The sequence below is a fragment of the Phragmites australis genome, chromosome 2, assembly GCF_958298935.1.
Source record: "Phragmites australis chromosome 2, lpPhrAust1.1, whole genome shotgun sequence".
Taxonomy (NCBI): Eukaryota; Viridiplantae; Streptophyta; class Magnoliopsida; order Poales; family Poaceae; genus Phragmites; species Phragmites australis.
Window position 1 is genome coordinate 3950758 of NC_084922.1, and position 16024 is coordinate 3966781.

A 16024-nucleotide genomic window follows, 5' to 3' on the forward strand; every position below is an offset into this window, starting at 1 on the left:
GGACTTTTTCTAGGAGATGGCTGATGAGAGGGAGATCTACGAGTTGACGACGGTCTAGGGTGTAGTGGAGAGTATAAGTTCTCGGGAGCTATCCCTAGTAGAAACACTATGTAGACCTTCACCCATGCGATGAATGTGTGCTCATTCTCTCCTATAGTATTTTTCCCTTCTTTGCGGGGCAGTCCACCTCAACATGACGGTACTGGTCAGTTGTCTCGTCTACTTCAACCACAGCGTAACCCTCTGGTATCGGATGTATGTGCAAATGTTCATAGGAGCCGCTGGGATAAGCCACGCTGGAAACCACCTTGGTGGTAATATTTCTAGCATCAATGTGTAGTTCATACAGTGTCCATGCTGTCATGAGGTCCACGGGATAAGTGATGGGGTTAGCTCCCGGAACTCCTGTGGACGCACAACTACTCCGACGACTACCGAAGCTGGAGTGCGCAACATTAGGAAGACACTGTCGGTTGTTCCTTTTCGCTCACAATGACACCTTGTTCACGCATGAGGGCTTACTGTACTGCATGTGTTATCTTTTCATCTGTATATTTCCTCTTCTTTTGTAGCGTTTGTTCAAGCATTTCCATCATCCTAACTTATCTCCCTCTCGTTCTGCATCTTGCTCTGCTTATATTTCTTTCAACTCTTGTAACTATTGATGTCGCCTAAAAATCCATATTTCCAACCTATCACCCCAACGTCTCGTGTGCGACCACCATGCTCCTTGTTTCCCAGTGCCAAGGTGAGCTCGTCTATTTCCCTATCTGGCTTGAAAGAGCCTTGTACAGACTGCTCATGGCTTCCACAAGCTTTTTTGTAAGAGTTTGCGTCACTTCCTGGTCTTTGAAGGTCGTAAATCATAAGCTTCCATCAGTCGAGTAAGAAGCACCCCTCCTAAGAAGAAAGCACGTCGATCGTTTGCTCCAGCCCTCTGTCTCATGCGTGACACCTCTCTCTCTCTCTCGTAGCTCATCTAGCTGTTATTGTCACTGTCGTTCTTTCCTCATGTACCCACGAATGCTGAGGGTAGAGGTGCTTCTTCGAGTTTTCTTTGTTCACCTCACTCAACCTCTTTGTGCTTCTTTCGACAACTTGTATGTTTCTGCATATACCAGACTTTTGTATGCTTTCGCGTCCGCTTTCGATGAGTATTTGTTAGTGTCATCCTAATTTATTATTATTATTATTCAACCCTTACATACATGACATACATATAGCTATAACTTATCAAAATTAAACAACACATTCACCCTCGGGATCAACCTCGTGACACTGCGATATCGTTCTCTAAATAGCGATAAAATGCATCGAAATGAAAATTAATGATATGTCATGATATGTGATACAAATGACATGAAATTTGGTAGAGGTGTAGTGCATGAGGTTATGAATGCAGTAGAGGAAGAATCACATGAATTGCAGTTCATTTGCCTACTTAATTAACCAAACTACATGCTTGCTATTTTTAAATCCAAAATTAAATAAGGTAATTCAAACAAACTCACATGAGGGAAGTACTAAACATGGCAAAAGGTATTTTTTATTGTATAAAGTAAGACCTAAAAAATTATTTTCACATTTTACGATTTTTATTAATTTTTATAGAAATTAATCAAGTTTAAAAGGCTTAATCAAGATTAACAAATAATTAGTGCTAAACATGCATTTCATGCTTGAAATATATTTTTCTTGTACATAGCATAACAAAAGAAGATTAACAAAGTTTGATCGACTAATTTTGGATATTTCAAGATTTAATTATGGATTAATAAGTTACATACGTTTCATGCATGCATGTATTTTTTTTCATATAGATCATGATAAAACAAAAGTAACAAACTTTGTTTCATATTTTTCTGAGCTCTAGATATTATTCTACAGATTATAGGTTATTTTAGTTAATTTATCAATACAACTAATATTTCTTTTGGAATTTTTTGGATTTTTTTATCACTGTTGACCGACTTTGACTGGTCATCGATAGCGAACAACGTTAGAGCTTGGTCAAGGAGGGGTACTAAAATGCTCAACGCACTGTAGCGAACTTGTTTGAGGGGTCGACGACTGCATGTACGGCGACAAGCATAGCTAGCGGTGACCATGGCGGGTGACAGAGCTAGGTCAACGACGATAGCATGCTGCAGAGGGAGATAGTGGAAGGAAAGGGGACAACGAGGTTCCCTGAACTGTGGTCAAGCTCACTATGCATTCGGCTCAGGTAGAGGCAACTCACGGCCCAAAGTTTGTTGGGGAGGTGGGCGAGCTCGCGGTGGCGGCCGGTCGGCTTTCGTAGAGCACTAGGCGACGACGGGCTACGATCGAACTAGCGTACACAAAATATTAGGTGTGGCACTGTGAAGTTCACCGAGCAATGGAATTGGATGGACAGGGTTCAGAAGCGGTGGTGCGTCGATGAGGGCGAGGAAGATCGCTGGGGCAAAAAAGACGGTGTTGTACTTAGGCTTAAGGAGGAAGGATCACTATTTTATAATGTACACACATTACTGCCAACTCATACCATCAGTCGGCGGTGATGTTTCAATATCACTGTCGGTCGATAGCTTCAGCCGGCAAGGATGATGGAGCTGAGCATCAGTATCGACTCAAATCATCGGCCGACAGTAATGATCCTTATCACTACCGGTTCATAAGTTACGATGATGGATATTTTTCGCACGGCTTATGAACCGATAGTGATACCACATTACTATCAACTTATTAGTAACCGATGGTGATAAACCGACACATAAACATATTTCTATAATATGTAGAGCCCAACAGTAGTCTCACGAGTATCGATAATAAATCCTATTTGTACTAAGTGGGATTCAATAATGGCCGCGGCCTCCATACAGCGCGAGGACATTTAAGTCGGATAGGTAGGCAAAATGTTTGAATTTTCTTTTTGCCTTCGTGACAACACATGTAGTACTGCCATTTTAAACAGAAGTTTTAAAAAGATACGGTGACTTAAATCAAGCAAAACCTAAAGTGAAGTTGGTTCAGGGGAGGGTGGGCTAGATAGGGGTTGATATGAATGGTTTGGTTCTTAAATCTTATGGTTCAAGACAAGTGATTTAAGGATTTGTAAATTTGAAGCCACGTTAAAACTAGGCATGTCATTTCAAAAGAGTTCCATCTTGTTGGCTTCTTTTTTACGGTGGTTTTGCATGTCACTATTGATGCTCTTATTTATATATAGAGAGAGAGGGAGAGAGAGACAAATGTTATTCTTCATCTTAGGTGTAGCATATTATTTTACATCTATTAAAACGTGATTCAGTGGTTATTATTAAAATTTTATTTAATAGGTGTAGAATAATAAATAGCACTACTATGTGTATATATATGTGAAGGGAAAGAGATCTCATTCATATATCAAGAAAAGAACATCCCAAGAAAAAAAACAGACAATGACTCCAAGAACCTTTCTAAACCTCCTTCCATTGCCTCTCCTTCCGTCGCTACCAGCGTTGACGAGCCGAACTCAGCAACGTACGCCAACGATGAACCTTTCCATTCCCCAGACCGCAAAAACCAATGACCAGAAACACCCGTCTAGCCGCATATGGACCATTGAATGAACATCGACAGCCATAACGCCTGGCACCGTCGAGAAGACTTCAAATTGACGTCACCAACCACAGGCTCGGCGGAGCTGGAGGCACAGCAGGCTTGTCCGGCGAAGGGATCCCATTTGCAATTGCCGATTAACTTGCCGGCCCTATAAAGCATCCATAGACACGTGGAAAGCATAATACTGCATGAAATTAATTGGGGTGTGATGGACCGAGTGTGAGCTAGATTTGTTCTTTCCAAAAAGAAATATCAAGGTCATGGAGATCACTTTTGGATGCACAAAAAGGCCGGGCAAAGTGTAAGGCACCGCGGCTTGATATTTTCATCTATGCTATTGACACTGCCACCAGCTGATGGTCTTGGGATGCATTATGCTCGTGGTCACGAGAAAGAAGACTGGCTATATATACTTGGATCAATGGATGGATGTGATGGCGATCGATGCTTGAGGAGATGAATCTGCTACTAACTGCAAAGCCGTGCTCGTCGATGATGTAAACGTATTTGGAACGGAAAGTAATCGAAGAGGGTACTGTTTGGAAGTGGGTCGTACTTACTATGAATCTTCGAGATTTATTATGAACTTAAACAGTACCTTTAGGATTCGAATGCAAATACGCCGGCCCATGCAAACATATACCCTTATTAAAGGATTGCTATTGGAAATATCATTTAAATTTGAACTGAACGCTGTCGATTTGAATCCAAACGCCTCTGCGCAAACATGCCCTAAAGGAGCAGAATATCCAGGGAGCAGCATGCATGCACAGTACGATGTTTGTTGGAAAAGAAACGTCGGCAGATCGACGGTGCCCTCGTTCTATGAGGCACACAGGCTTAGCTGGTTTGGATTACTTGATAAGACACGATCTTTAATATATAATTGTAATCATTATATTTTATTAAAATATATTTACAAAATTTATTAAATTTGCTATATTATAAAAATATTTTTTAAGATAAATATATACATATGATTTAAAAAATTTAAACTAAATATTTTAAAAATTATTGTTGTTAATAAAAATTTTAAAAGTTTTATTTATGATTGAATGGAGTATATGTTTATAAGTATCATATATCCACTGTATTATCCTACATACTAATTATTACTAGTTACTGATGATTTCATGATTGTGATACATGGTTAATTGGACGCCACGCGTTCGTGTTCTCTTGTCCGAGCTAGGAGCTACAGGAAATTCCCCGGGTTCCAAAGTGACCAGGTGATGCATGTGAGATTTCTCGATGTGTTGGTATTGTGTTAGGTTGGCTGATATATATTCACTCAGTTCATGTGGTGCACGCAGGGGTCTGATAGATGATGGATATAAAGGTGGACGGACGTGCACTGGACAGCTAGAGCCCTTGTGGTATGTTGGATGACAAGACCCTCTGCAATCTTTTTGTATCTTGAATGAATTAATGAAAACAAGTAGGCATGCATGCAGGGCTGGTTGTTGAAGATTTTGGGATAAAAAAAGTGGTGGATGGGTAGTATCCCTCGGCGAGAAAGAAGATAAATGAGCAGTGCAATGCAATATTGAAATCTTCTCTATCTGTGATCTGTCCATGCTTGCAGCTCAATCCAGCCAGGATTGGTCGATCACTCGATCCAGCAGCAGCAGCGGCATTGGTTTCGCTTCACCTGTGAACCGTGATGACGACACGGCTCGACAAGAGGAGGTGGCGACGACGGCTGCTTGCTGCTTGACAGGTAGAGAGTTCACGGACTGGCTTCTTGGTTTACTTAATAGGAAAATTTAGATTTATGCCGCTGTTTTAATTATCGTTTCAGGTTTTTTACTGCTATTTGAATTATTAGGTTTATGTCACTGGTTCGTAACTTTTTTTTATTCATGTCGGTAGTGGCAGCGGTTGGACTGATAAATTTATTTGGTTTATGCTATTGGTTCGATCCAAATAGTGACATGAGCTAACAAGTTTTAAAACTAAGAACATGAAATGAATAATTAAAAAAATGATGGTCAAAATCGAAACTGCAATTGACATATGGCATAACCATAGATATCTCTAGTTAGGACTGTGTTATGCAAGCCAAGCCAAGCCAAGCAGGCGTGCAGCTTGTGAGCCAGTGTACGTACCTGACCTAATGCCTGCCCTCACTTGTCCTGCTCTGCATGTTCCGTGTCCCTTCCTCGCTCGGATCGTGTGGCTCAACTGACTCGTCCGACCACCCTAGATCCTCCCTGATCACTTGCATGCTCGTGCTCCAGGGTGTTGTAGGCGTACTACTAAACTTCTCCAGATTTGTAGCACAGTGCGATGGGCCTCCAGCCCAGTCATCCTTCTCAGATAAACCCATCCATGGTAGCCTTGCTCTTGCAGCCGCAGCTATTGCAAAGTTGGCCCGTACAAAGGACTGATGATGTTGGTTGTTTAATTTTAGGGAGAACTTCTTATACGCCACAACAAAGGGGTTCATCATATAATCACCTCCATGTTTCTACTAGAAACCAATGCTAATAAAAAGTCCACAAAACTAGAAGAGTACTCGTCTCAAAAAACCATGAAAACTGAGAAGACAACAAAGATCGGAACTCATCCGCAAAAATATGGATTCACTGGGCTATTACGAAACGGAACTGGCAAATATAGCTGATGCAAACGATAATCATAGAGTACATGCTACTGTTCCAGACAGACATAATCCTACCTGATGCATCTCATCTCAAGAGATGAGCAAGTAAAACGTTCTTAACAGTAACTTCTGACAGACAACTTGATAGTGGGACAACATGCCAATCATCAGATTAGAAGAGAGACGTTCCCTTGCCCTTCTTGTCTCCACCGATTTCAAAGTGCTTGCACCTCTGAAGTTGCAGAGGAGGTGTTAGATACCTCGGAACGCCAAATACAGAAGGAAGCTGACAAATCACAACAAACCAGAGGCAAAAATACCTTGATCGCGTGCTGAGAGTAGTGCTTGCAGCTCTGGCACTGCAGCTTCAGCACAATCTTCTTTGTTGTCTTGGCCTGAAATCCACAAAAGTATTTTTTTTTTAAAAACCAGAGGTAAAGAAATGCGCAAGGTGTAGGATTCTTGAAGCAACTTGTAGCTATCCTGGCAATCTGCTAAGACAAGAGAGATCACGACCAAACCTTCTTGTGGAAAACAGGCTTAGTCTGCCCACCATATCCTGACTGCTTGCGGTCATAACGACGCTTCCCCTGAGCAGAGAGGCTATCCTTTCCCTTCTTGTACTGAGTAACCTTGTGAAGGGTGTGCTTCTTGCATTCCTTGTTCTTGCAGTAGGTCTTCTTGGTTTTCGGAACGTTCACCTACAAAATGAATGCGGATGCGTAGTCCAAAAGAAGAGTCAAGATACACATGAGCAGAAAACAAATACTGAATAAGCATATGAACAAGGAACAACAATTGCTCGCCAAAACCTTATTCCCAATAGAAAATAGCTAGTTTCAAATGTAAGGATATGCAATGGTGAAGCAAAGGAAAAGAATTACTTGCTTGCAAGCATATAAAAAGGCACAGGACAATGGAACAAAACACAAGAGGCGCCAATTCTTTTTAGTGATGCAAGTAAATGATACATAATTATGAAGATTAACATCACATTACAAAGGTTTGATGTTTCAAATATTTCATTACATTATTTACATGTTTGGTAAATTGACAAACATCAAACGAGATGGTTTGGTGATACTAGCAAATAAGTACTAACAGAGTGAAAAATTCCAAAATGACTATCATGATTAACTTATAACTTCATTCAGTGTAATTCAAATCCTGCTCTTTCCATACAAGAAATGAACCACGCCATTATCTTAAGCCGGTCTAATCAGAAGAAGGAAACAGATCGTAGCATCATAAAGTCTTTCAATGTTTATACTACAAGGCTTCTCAATACTATGTGCAACGTGTCTTTCAGTAATTCCGTTTGGTTGACAGCTAAGCATGGTGTGTTTGTTAGCATGGAGCTTAAATCTAACATACAATAGATCATCAATTTATGAGTTTATGACGCGACAGACGTGCAACAGCAAAAAAAAAAGATGAATCATGCAAAAGAGGAACATAAAATAGCATCATCCATCTTCTTGATTAATCTATGTAAGGAACTATGGCAATGGAGTGCCCAACATGGAGCAAATTTCAGTTTTGATGGATATAATTGCAATCAGTTCCTTGTCTTCATATCAATTCAAACCAAAAGGACTCTAATAAATCGAAATACCACCACCCACTATCTTTATAAATGGATATAACCATTAATCATCTCCCTTGACTAAATATCCAACCATTAGTTCATCACCTAACATAATCCATCATCCATCCTAGTAAAGCACGAATTTGGTGGTAACAAATGACAGCAGTTAAAATCCAGAGCTTTTTAAGTTTTAACTCGATCATTGCGCAACCGAAAAAAGCTACGCATCATATACCGCAAGCAAAATATTCTAAGCAGCAAAGCCTCCGCACTATTCATGTTAGTAATTCGAATAAGCACACAAGCTACACCACGCGAGACGCGAAACCTGCCAAGCGAACCGCCCGAAGTAGAACAGCATAAGCGTGAACCATTGCTCAAACCATACCTACCCTACCCACCAATCACAAGAGCTGCCTACGCGTGACACGAAATCGAAGCAACGAACCGCTCGTTGTCCCGAATCGACACAAAGGGCTAATGGCGGGACGGGAAGAGAGTACCGGATCTTGAGATGGAGAAGGAGGGGATGGGTGGGGTCACTGACCATGGCTGCCGAGATGTGGCTTCCTCCTCGCTCGGTGCGTCCTGGCGGCGGCGGCCTGCGAGCTCGGGTGCGGAAAACCCTATCGGAAGTCGCGGCGGGGAGATAAACGAGGCGAGAAGGCCGGGCTTATTGGGCTTTCTGTGACTTGTGACCTGGTGGGCCGATACAGGCCGGGCCCGGATCCAAAACCTCTTACTTCGGTGAAGGGAACAGTATTTCGTTAGAGGTGATTAGCACCGAGATCCTGTAGCATTAAGTGTCTGTTTGGCGGAGTTTTTAGAGCAGCTTTCTAGCTGAAATTAGTGGGAGCTTTGACAAACAGCAGTTTTCAGTTTTTAGCTTTATGAGTAGAATCCGTGAGAGTGATTCTCTAAAATGAACTAGAAGCTAGGAGCTAGAAAAAAGCAGCTTCACCTGATTCACTTCCCGTACATAATCACTTCTTCTATATATTTTATTTTAGAGAATCATTTTCAGCCACAGAATCTCTTTTTCTAGACAATCACTATTCACAGAGAATTTGGATAAATGAGAATTATACCAAACAAGCCCTAAAACTTACCCATTTATTGGGGATCTAACCGCTCATAGTGAAGTAAAATCACCTACTTCACTTCGTGTGAAATCAGAGGATCCTTGTCCGCTGGGTCCATAGGCCAATTCCTTGGCTTTGCTATTTGCAAATATACTTTGGTCATGTTTGTTTTTTATTTTTTATTATAGATTCTAGCCTTGAAACAAAATAAAAACCCCTAATCTAAAAGTTTATTCTTATAATTCACAAATCCATTGTGTGATCTGCTGGTTGTCAAAATATCGATTTTGTCATGCGATTTTACGACTTTACGATCTATATTGATTGGAATGATTCTATGATTCTTGTCAGTAAAATTTACATTTTTATGATTCTTATAGTTATGATTATATGATTTGCAATTTGGTGTTACTGAAAGGTTTCGATTCAATTTAGAATCTACGATTTTGATAACCTTAACATCTGACCTAATCTATCAGGACCGAATGAACGCATGTGCGTTAGCGACACTATTTTGTCATACCCCTTCCCTCGTTAAAACACATCCACAATCTGCAATAAGTGTCTGAACTTTTTCACCAATTAAATCAGCTCATCGAATTCGAATGCATGACATTATATGCCAAGAAACACTAGCCTCCTCCTATCGAGATGGAATATGTACTTGCGTCATGTTGCAAGCCGATAAAGGCCCTTTAGTTTGTAGAAAAAAACGTAGAAAATCATAGAAATAGAACATTTTCTTTTGTGCTCATTGTTTATCTGTTTGGTTTATAGGAATGGACATAAAAGAATAACATAAAAAAAATTCCTTTGGGCTCGATTTCAATGGAAAAGTACAGGAAAAAAGAATTCACTCCGAGCACATTTTTCTCTTCTCGTTGTGTAGTATCGAGGCAGATTTCTGTGTTTGTCCCGTGCTCATACAAACACCAACTTTGAAATTTTTCCTCTGTTTTTCAATCTTATATTTTCCAACCGCCACCTATCATATCCATGTGTTTTTTCTATTTCTACGTTCTTTCCAATTCTGCGTTCAAAGAGCCCTAAATATCTTTGCATACTGAATCTATTCTGCATGACTCATCAAAGGAAAGCAGAGCATCATCACTCGCATTCTCCACCAGCTACATACATACACATCAGGATCAGGATATATGCCCGGTTTCCATCTAGATCACAGCAACGCCCCCAAAGCTCAAGGCACGGGTATGTTCACAGCATATCCTTCCCTTGCGCACCTGGGCCAAAAGATCGAGCCAACGATTTGTCACAGCGGCATTCTTCGCCTTTTTTCTCTTTCGGATGGGAATTGCGTCTGAATCCTCGGAATATTTCGATCGATCTCTGTTCTTGCCTTTTTCAAACAGTTCGTTTTGACCGGGGAATCCCTCTCTTTTCCTCCCTAAAGCAGGTGAAGTTTTGTGCTCCCTGACAATCAGGCTTCTGTTGTTTTAATGTGACCAAAACAACATGATACTGATACTTTGCACTCAGTTGCAGGTGATTATAAAACCCAACCCCAAAAGGCAGCTGAACTTTGCAGTTTCCAATCTATCCATAAAGCCTAAAGGATTTCTTTTTCCATTTAGTCTGTATGTGTGAGCTGGTGTTTAGATGCCTGTGCAGAGGGGGGAAATTGAATTGTTGGGTGCAATAGGTTGCATCCGGCAAGCCTGAATGAGGGGCTGGCCACCCAACCAATCACATCATAACTGTTTTACATACTGCAACTTGAGAGAAGAAATAAAGTTGTGGGAAACTGGATTACTGACAAAAGGCAGTCGGAGCTTCTTGAGAGAAAGGACTTAGGCATCAACAAAGAGTAGTACAGATCAACTAAAGGCAGCGAACCTGTATACATATAAAATTATAAGCTCCTCCTATGCACACGGCATCATTTTATCTTTGCAAGGTGGCTATCACAAAACTTTGTATAAAGCAGCTAAAGAAAAAAGTATCCTAGTGATAACTGACGAAATGCTGTTGCAGCTACCTTTATTGGCGATACTTCAGTTTAGAGAAAGAGAAAGCTGACACTTAGTGCTAGTATTATGCACTTTGCAGATGAATTAAGGTCTGGTGCTATATGTGAAAATCCTGCAGAGCAACTGTATTATTTCACTCTACCATGCGCAAATTTTTCAGAGAGATTCTATACCTTTGCAGAATTCTGAATTTGATTCACTACTTTGCAGGCAGACAGCAACTAAAGAGAGACAAAAACAAAGAACTGTAGCGATAGTTTATAAGATGCATTCAAAACTCTCTTGATAATGCCGGTACTAATGTTACTGCATCTCATGAAAATAAAGTGTGATGTGCAGTTGCAGATAAGCAGTATCACAATATATCAGAACAATATTTACCAGCCACACACTGCAGAGAGCTACAGTAAAGCTAGTGAGCAGCAGTTGTTGTTGTCGCTCGCGGCGATGGAACATTGATCGATATAGATCACAATGACAACACACTGCCGATAGAGGACCGGATTCGATCTCCCGATTTCTGCATATAAATAGGCACCCGTGTGCAGCCTTCACCGACAGGTCGATCGATCAACCAGTAGTTAGTTGTGTTGCTGACGAACTGACGATGGACAGCTCTTCAGATGCTCAGGGGTAAGAGTTCGCTGCTGCTCTTCCTTCTCTCGCCTGCTCTGCTTTCTGCCTGCGCACATTCTGAATATGGTCTTCTCACGGGTCTAGTAGCTGGGTAGGAAAGAACTCGGCTACCCTACGGCAAAGGCAACTCAGTTAGGAAAGAACTCACGAGTTATCTAATGTTTATTTTTTTCACCTATTCTGTATTTTTTTATTTACCTTAATACAGATTTCAATGTAAATAAATAGTTCTGATAACTTATACATAGGTAAGGGTTAGTAAATTTTTCTTTCCCCTAACCTACCTAAGTTATCTGAGTTAGAGAATCATACACAACTTAATAATACATCGGGAACGTTTACCCTCAATGTTCCCATTTTCTTTTTTAAGTATCTGAATGACTCACCAAGTGGGTTATCTTGGTTTCTCATCAAAAGAGATGAGAACTCTGTAGTTTTTAAGTCTCTCTTTGGTTTGATGCCACTTTTTTTCCGTCCCTCCAAGTTAAAGCAAGTTCGGTCAAGCTTGCTTCGTATCCACAACTGTGCATTGAGCGCTTTATAAGGCACATGGTCTTGGCCAAATCTTATCATGGTTGTGACATGCAATTTGTCCAACGCAAAATGTGACTTGCCACATTTTTTATCTCACTAGTAACTACACAGGAGAAATTTATCTATAAAGGTATGTAAGACAAATAATAAGCATATATGTATGGAAGAAAAATAATAGAATTAATTATGTGAATAATGGTGAGTTAATCCTTTGATTTATAGGTAGGAAGATTGAAAATATTTTTGGAAGGAGAAATGAGTCTAACTTTATATGATAACTATTTGATTAACTTAGACGGACGATGAAGATCGTTCGATTCTATCATAATTCATGTATTTTATAAAAGTATAAATATAGATTAGTAATGAGTTCGATTGCTTTCAAATTGGTGCAGCATTGCTCGTTGAGACATGCACTGCATGGATGTTTCTAACTTAACCTTGCAAATGCGATTTTTTTTTTCTCGCAGGCGTCACAGGTGCGCGGCGTGCTTCCGGCAGTTCAACAGGATGGAGCACCTGGTGGAGCACATGAGGTCGGCGCGGCACTCGGCGCACGACCCACGCTGCGCCGTCTGCGGCAAGCACTGCCGCTCCTTCGAGGCGCTCAGGGACCACCTCGGCGTCGGCGGCTCGTCGCTGCCCAAGGCCGCACACTGCGCTGCGGCCTTCTCCGCGCGAGGATGCACGCTCTGCCTCGGCGTCTTCTCCACCGCCGCCGCGCTCAGAGCTCACCGCGCCGAGTGCCAGCTCTCCCGCACTCCTTCAGTGTCCAGACTGAGCCTGGAGCACCAGCAGCCGCAGCCGCAAGGAGGAGGACGAGCGCTCGCACTGGGCTGCAAGATGGTCGGCGCCGGAAGCGACGGCACTCTAGACGTGTGCGCACGGGTGTGCGTTATCGACGAGCAGGAGCGCGTCCTGTTCGACACCTTCGTGAAGCCGCTGATCCCGGTGACGCACTACCGGTACGAGACGACGGGGATCCGGCCGGAGCACCTCCGCGACGGCATGACGGTGAAGCAGGCGCAGCGGCGTGTGCAGGATCTGCTGCTCAACGGCGAGCAGCCCTGGAAGGTGCGGACCAGCCGTGGCAGAGCCAGGGTGCTGGTCGGCCACGGCCTGGACCACGACCTCGACGCGCTTGGCATGGACTACCCGGCGTACCTCAAGCGGGACACGGCCACGTACCCGCAGCTGATGAAAACGAGCAAGCTCAGCAACTCGCTCAGGTTCCTCACGCAGACGAACCTCGGCTACGACATCCAAACGGGGCACCAACACCCCTACGAGGACTGCGTCGCCGCCATGCGTCTGTACCGCAGGATGAGCACGCTGCCGCACCCCAAGGGCGAAGGCGACTCTGCCGACGCGGCGAGGGCGGAACAGGCGTTCCCTGCGTGGAGGCAGCGCGAGCTGGAGCGCATGACGCCGGAGGAGCTCCTCCGGCTCTCCACGCCGGACTACTACTGCTGGTGCCTCGACGACTAGCTAACGGGCCGCGCGCCTAGCTCCGGGAGAGAGCCAGAGCGCATCAGGTGACTCACGTCGCGTCGCGTGACAACATGAATAGATTCTGCACCATTCAGCCATGCGCGTCAGCAACAGCTCAAAAAATTATCTAGTAGCTACTCCAAAAGTATGACCCATCCGTATGAGCGAGGGAGAGAGATGGGATTTGGATCCGTTCGATGCAGCATGCATACGCGTGTAAGAGCATGATGCATCATTGCATCCATGAGCGTATATTTGCGCGGCCACACCAGCACGCTTTGGTACGAGTGTTACTATTACGGAAAAGCTATAATTTAATCGAGTGTTTTGAAGCACCTACATACTCGACTTTGTGGTCCCTCTATTCATCCGAGATTCGTGTTGCTTCTTTTCCGACTCCAGTGAGATTATGGTTCAGGGTTAAAGTTCAGGGGCTTATCGAAGTCCGGTAGGCTTACAGATAAGTTTATGATGGCAGGTCAATCTGACGGTGGTTGCGATTTGTAGGTGGTGCAGTGGCGCCGACCAGGGTAGCAGAGAATGGTCGGTGAGCAAGGTCGGGGCGAGGATGTAAAAAAGAGACCGGTTAGCGTGGCAGCTGGTGATTCTTGGATCTTGCGGAGTGAGCCGCCAAAGATGAGAGCAGGAGAGCGGGGCACAGGCAACAGGGGGTGGAGATGCTCTGTGTCAAGAGGAGGAAGAAAATGATAGGGAAAAGGAAGGTGAACAGTTGGTGAACCCTATTAATACTATATTAGTGAAAACCAATATGAAAAATCTCATATCAGTGTCACATCTGCATTCCATTCCATGCATACATTACCTTAACACTTGTTCAATGCTAGTAGTAAAAAAGATAATCATCACCGAGCATGTTGAACAAACACCACCAAAATCAGTCCACAGGGCACGTAAAGTGATTGTCTTGTAATCTATCTCATGTATTGCCACGCAAGATTTTTCATGATATGGAGAAGAGAGGGGGGGGGGGGGCAAGAGCTATAAAAGCACGAGTTCGATAGATCCAAAAGATCAAACAGTTCACGTTTCTCTAATGTTATATTCCATCAAACACTAAATACAATCCACGTTTCCCACTAGCGTGTCAAAATTGTTTGCATCATGGCTAAATGCTAAATGGGATCCTCTTCCCTTTGTTCTTAGCAAAGATCCCGTAGAAAAATTTCTATGCAAGATTCAGATTCTACATAATTATTTTTTACCCTTGTTTAAATTGTTCATTCGAAATTTGTTTTCCACTTTTCTCTAAAGGAACCTTACCGAGAAAGAAAATCACAGACCCAAAGATCAACTGATCAAGTATGCTTCTTACAAAATGCAACAAGCAAATGATTTGTTAGCTTTCTTTTAGGGCAGAAAAAATGTTAGGGCAAGTACATTGATACATATCAGTTGTCTCACAGATCGTTTCATATAATACTACTTAGAATTTTAGTGACCTGGAGAAGAAAAAGGAAGGTGGTTGTTTCACAAAGCAACTAAGCTAAATTTTAGGACTATGATACTACTTTCATACCATTATATAAGTTGTTATTGATATACAACTTACAATATTTATTTATTTCATACACACATTAAAGAATTATACTAGTTGCGTGTTAAATTGTGTGAAGATTATTGTCAATGCACTCGCAATTAGGGCATGTTTGTTTTTTATTATGATTCTAGGATTATGATTTTAAAATCAGAATTGAAAATAAACAAGCTGATTCTACAATCTGGATATAGATTATGCCATAATCTAGAGAAATACTACTTCTGGATTATGGATTGTGTCACATGTTTACCTACCATTATCATTACAAATATAATATTTCATTTTTTTACTCCCTTTGCTCTCTCCCTCTTGATGCCGATCCAATCTCCCACCAGCCCGAGCTCTTGCCGGTTCAAGTTGCAGTTGGGCTCACCAAAGTGAGGAGGTGGTGGATCCGACCAAAGTCAGAGGAGTGTCGGTGGTGGGGTGGCAGATTTTGAGGTGCCATTGGTGGGGAGCAAAGGCGAGTGATGATAGGCTCGGTGGTGGTGGAACTAGGCGTAGCCGGTGTAGCTAAGGTAGCAACACTGCCCAATAATGGCAGCAGGGTCGCAGTGTTGCGACGGTGCACAGTGAAGAGCCTCTCAGCAATGCGGTTGCCTTCAGATCCGCCGTTCACAACAGTGGGGAAAAACAGGGAGTGGAAGAGTGAAGAGTCCGAGTTGTGTCATGATATGGTGATGCGGCAATCTAGTGAGTGAAATCGGTAGAGTAGTTGGAGAAGAGCAAAATGAGATTGTCGTAATTGGAAAATATGGTTAGAGCCGTGACAATCGGTGATGATGATGGTGTTATGTAGAGAGCGAGTTTGTAGGAGAAAGAAAGAAGTAAGATTATAATAATATAATGCTATTTATTTTAGATTGCATAGTTTAAATTGTAACAATCTAAATTTTAAATTATAAAAGTTATAACCTAGATTGTTAGAATCAATAATAAAAGAACAAACACGCCGTCAAT

General features: G+C 42.4%; 2 protein-coding genes across 2 annotated transcripts; one reads left to right on the plus strand and one right to left on the minus strand.

Annotated features, from left to right (window-relative positions):
• Positions 1–6130: 6130 nt before the first annotated feature.
• LOC133895219 (large ribosomal subunit protein eL42z/eL42y) lies at positions 6131–8467 on the minus strand. The gene is made up of 4 exons (XM_062335378.1): positions 8323–8467; positions 6709–6888; positions 6508–6582; positions 6131–6419 (listed from the first exon to the last, which is right to left on the minus strand). The coding sequence occupies exons 1-4, from the start codon at positions 8323–8325 to the stop codon at positions 6360–6362; spliced, it is 318 nt and encodes a 105-aa protein (XP_062191362.1). The 5' UTR covers positions 8326–8467; the 3' UTR covers positions 6131–6359.
• Positions 8468–11452: 2985 nt separating this feature from the next.
• Positions 11453–13836, plus strand: LOC133910306 (uncharacterized). Its single transcript, XM_062352808.1, has 2 exons — positions 11453–11478; positions 12486–13836. Exons 1-2 carry the CDS (start codon positions 11453–11455, stop codon positions 13501–13503), a joined length of 1044 nt encoding a protein of 347 aa, XP_062208792.1. The 3' UTR covers positions 13504–13836.
• The last annotated feature ends 2188 nt before the right edge of the window (positions 13837–16024 follow it).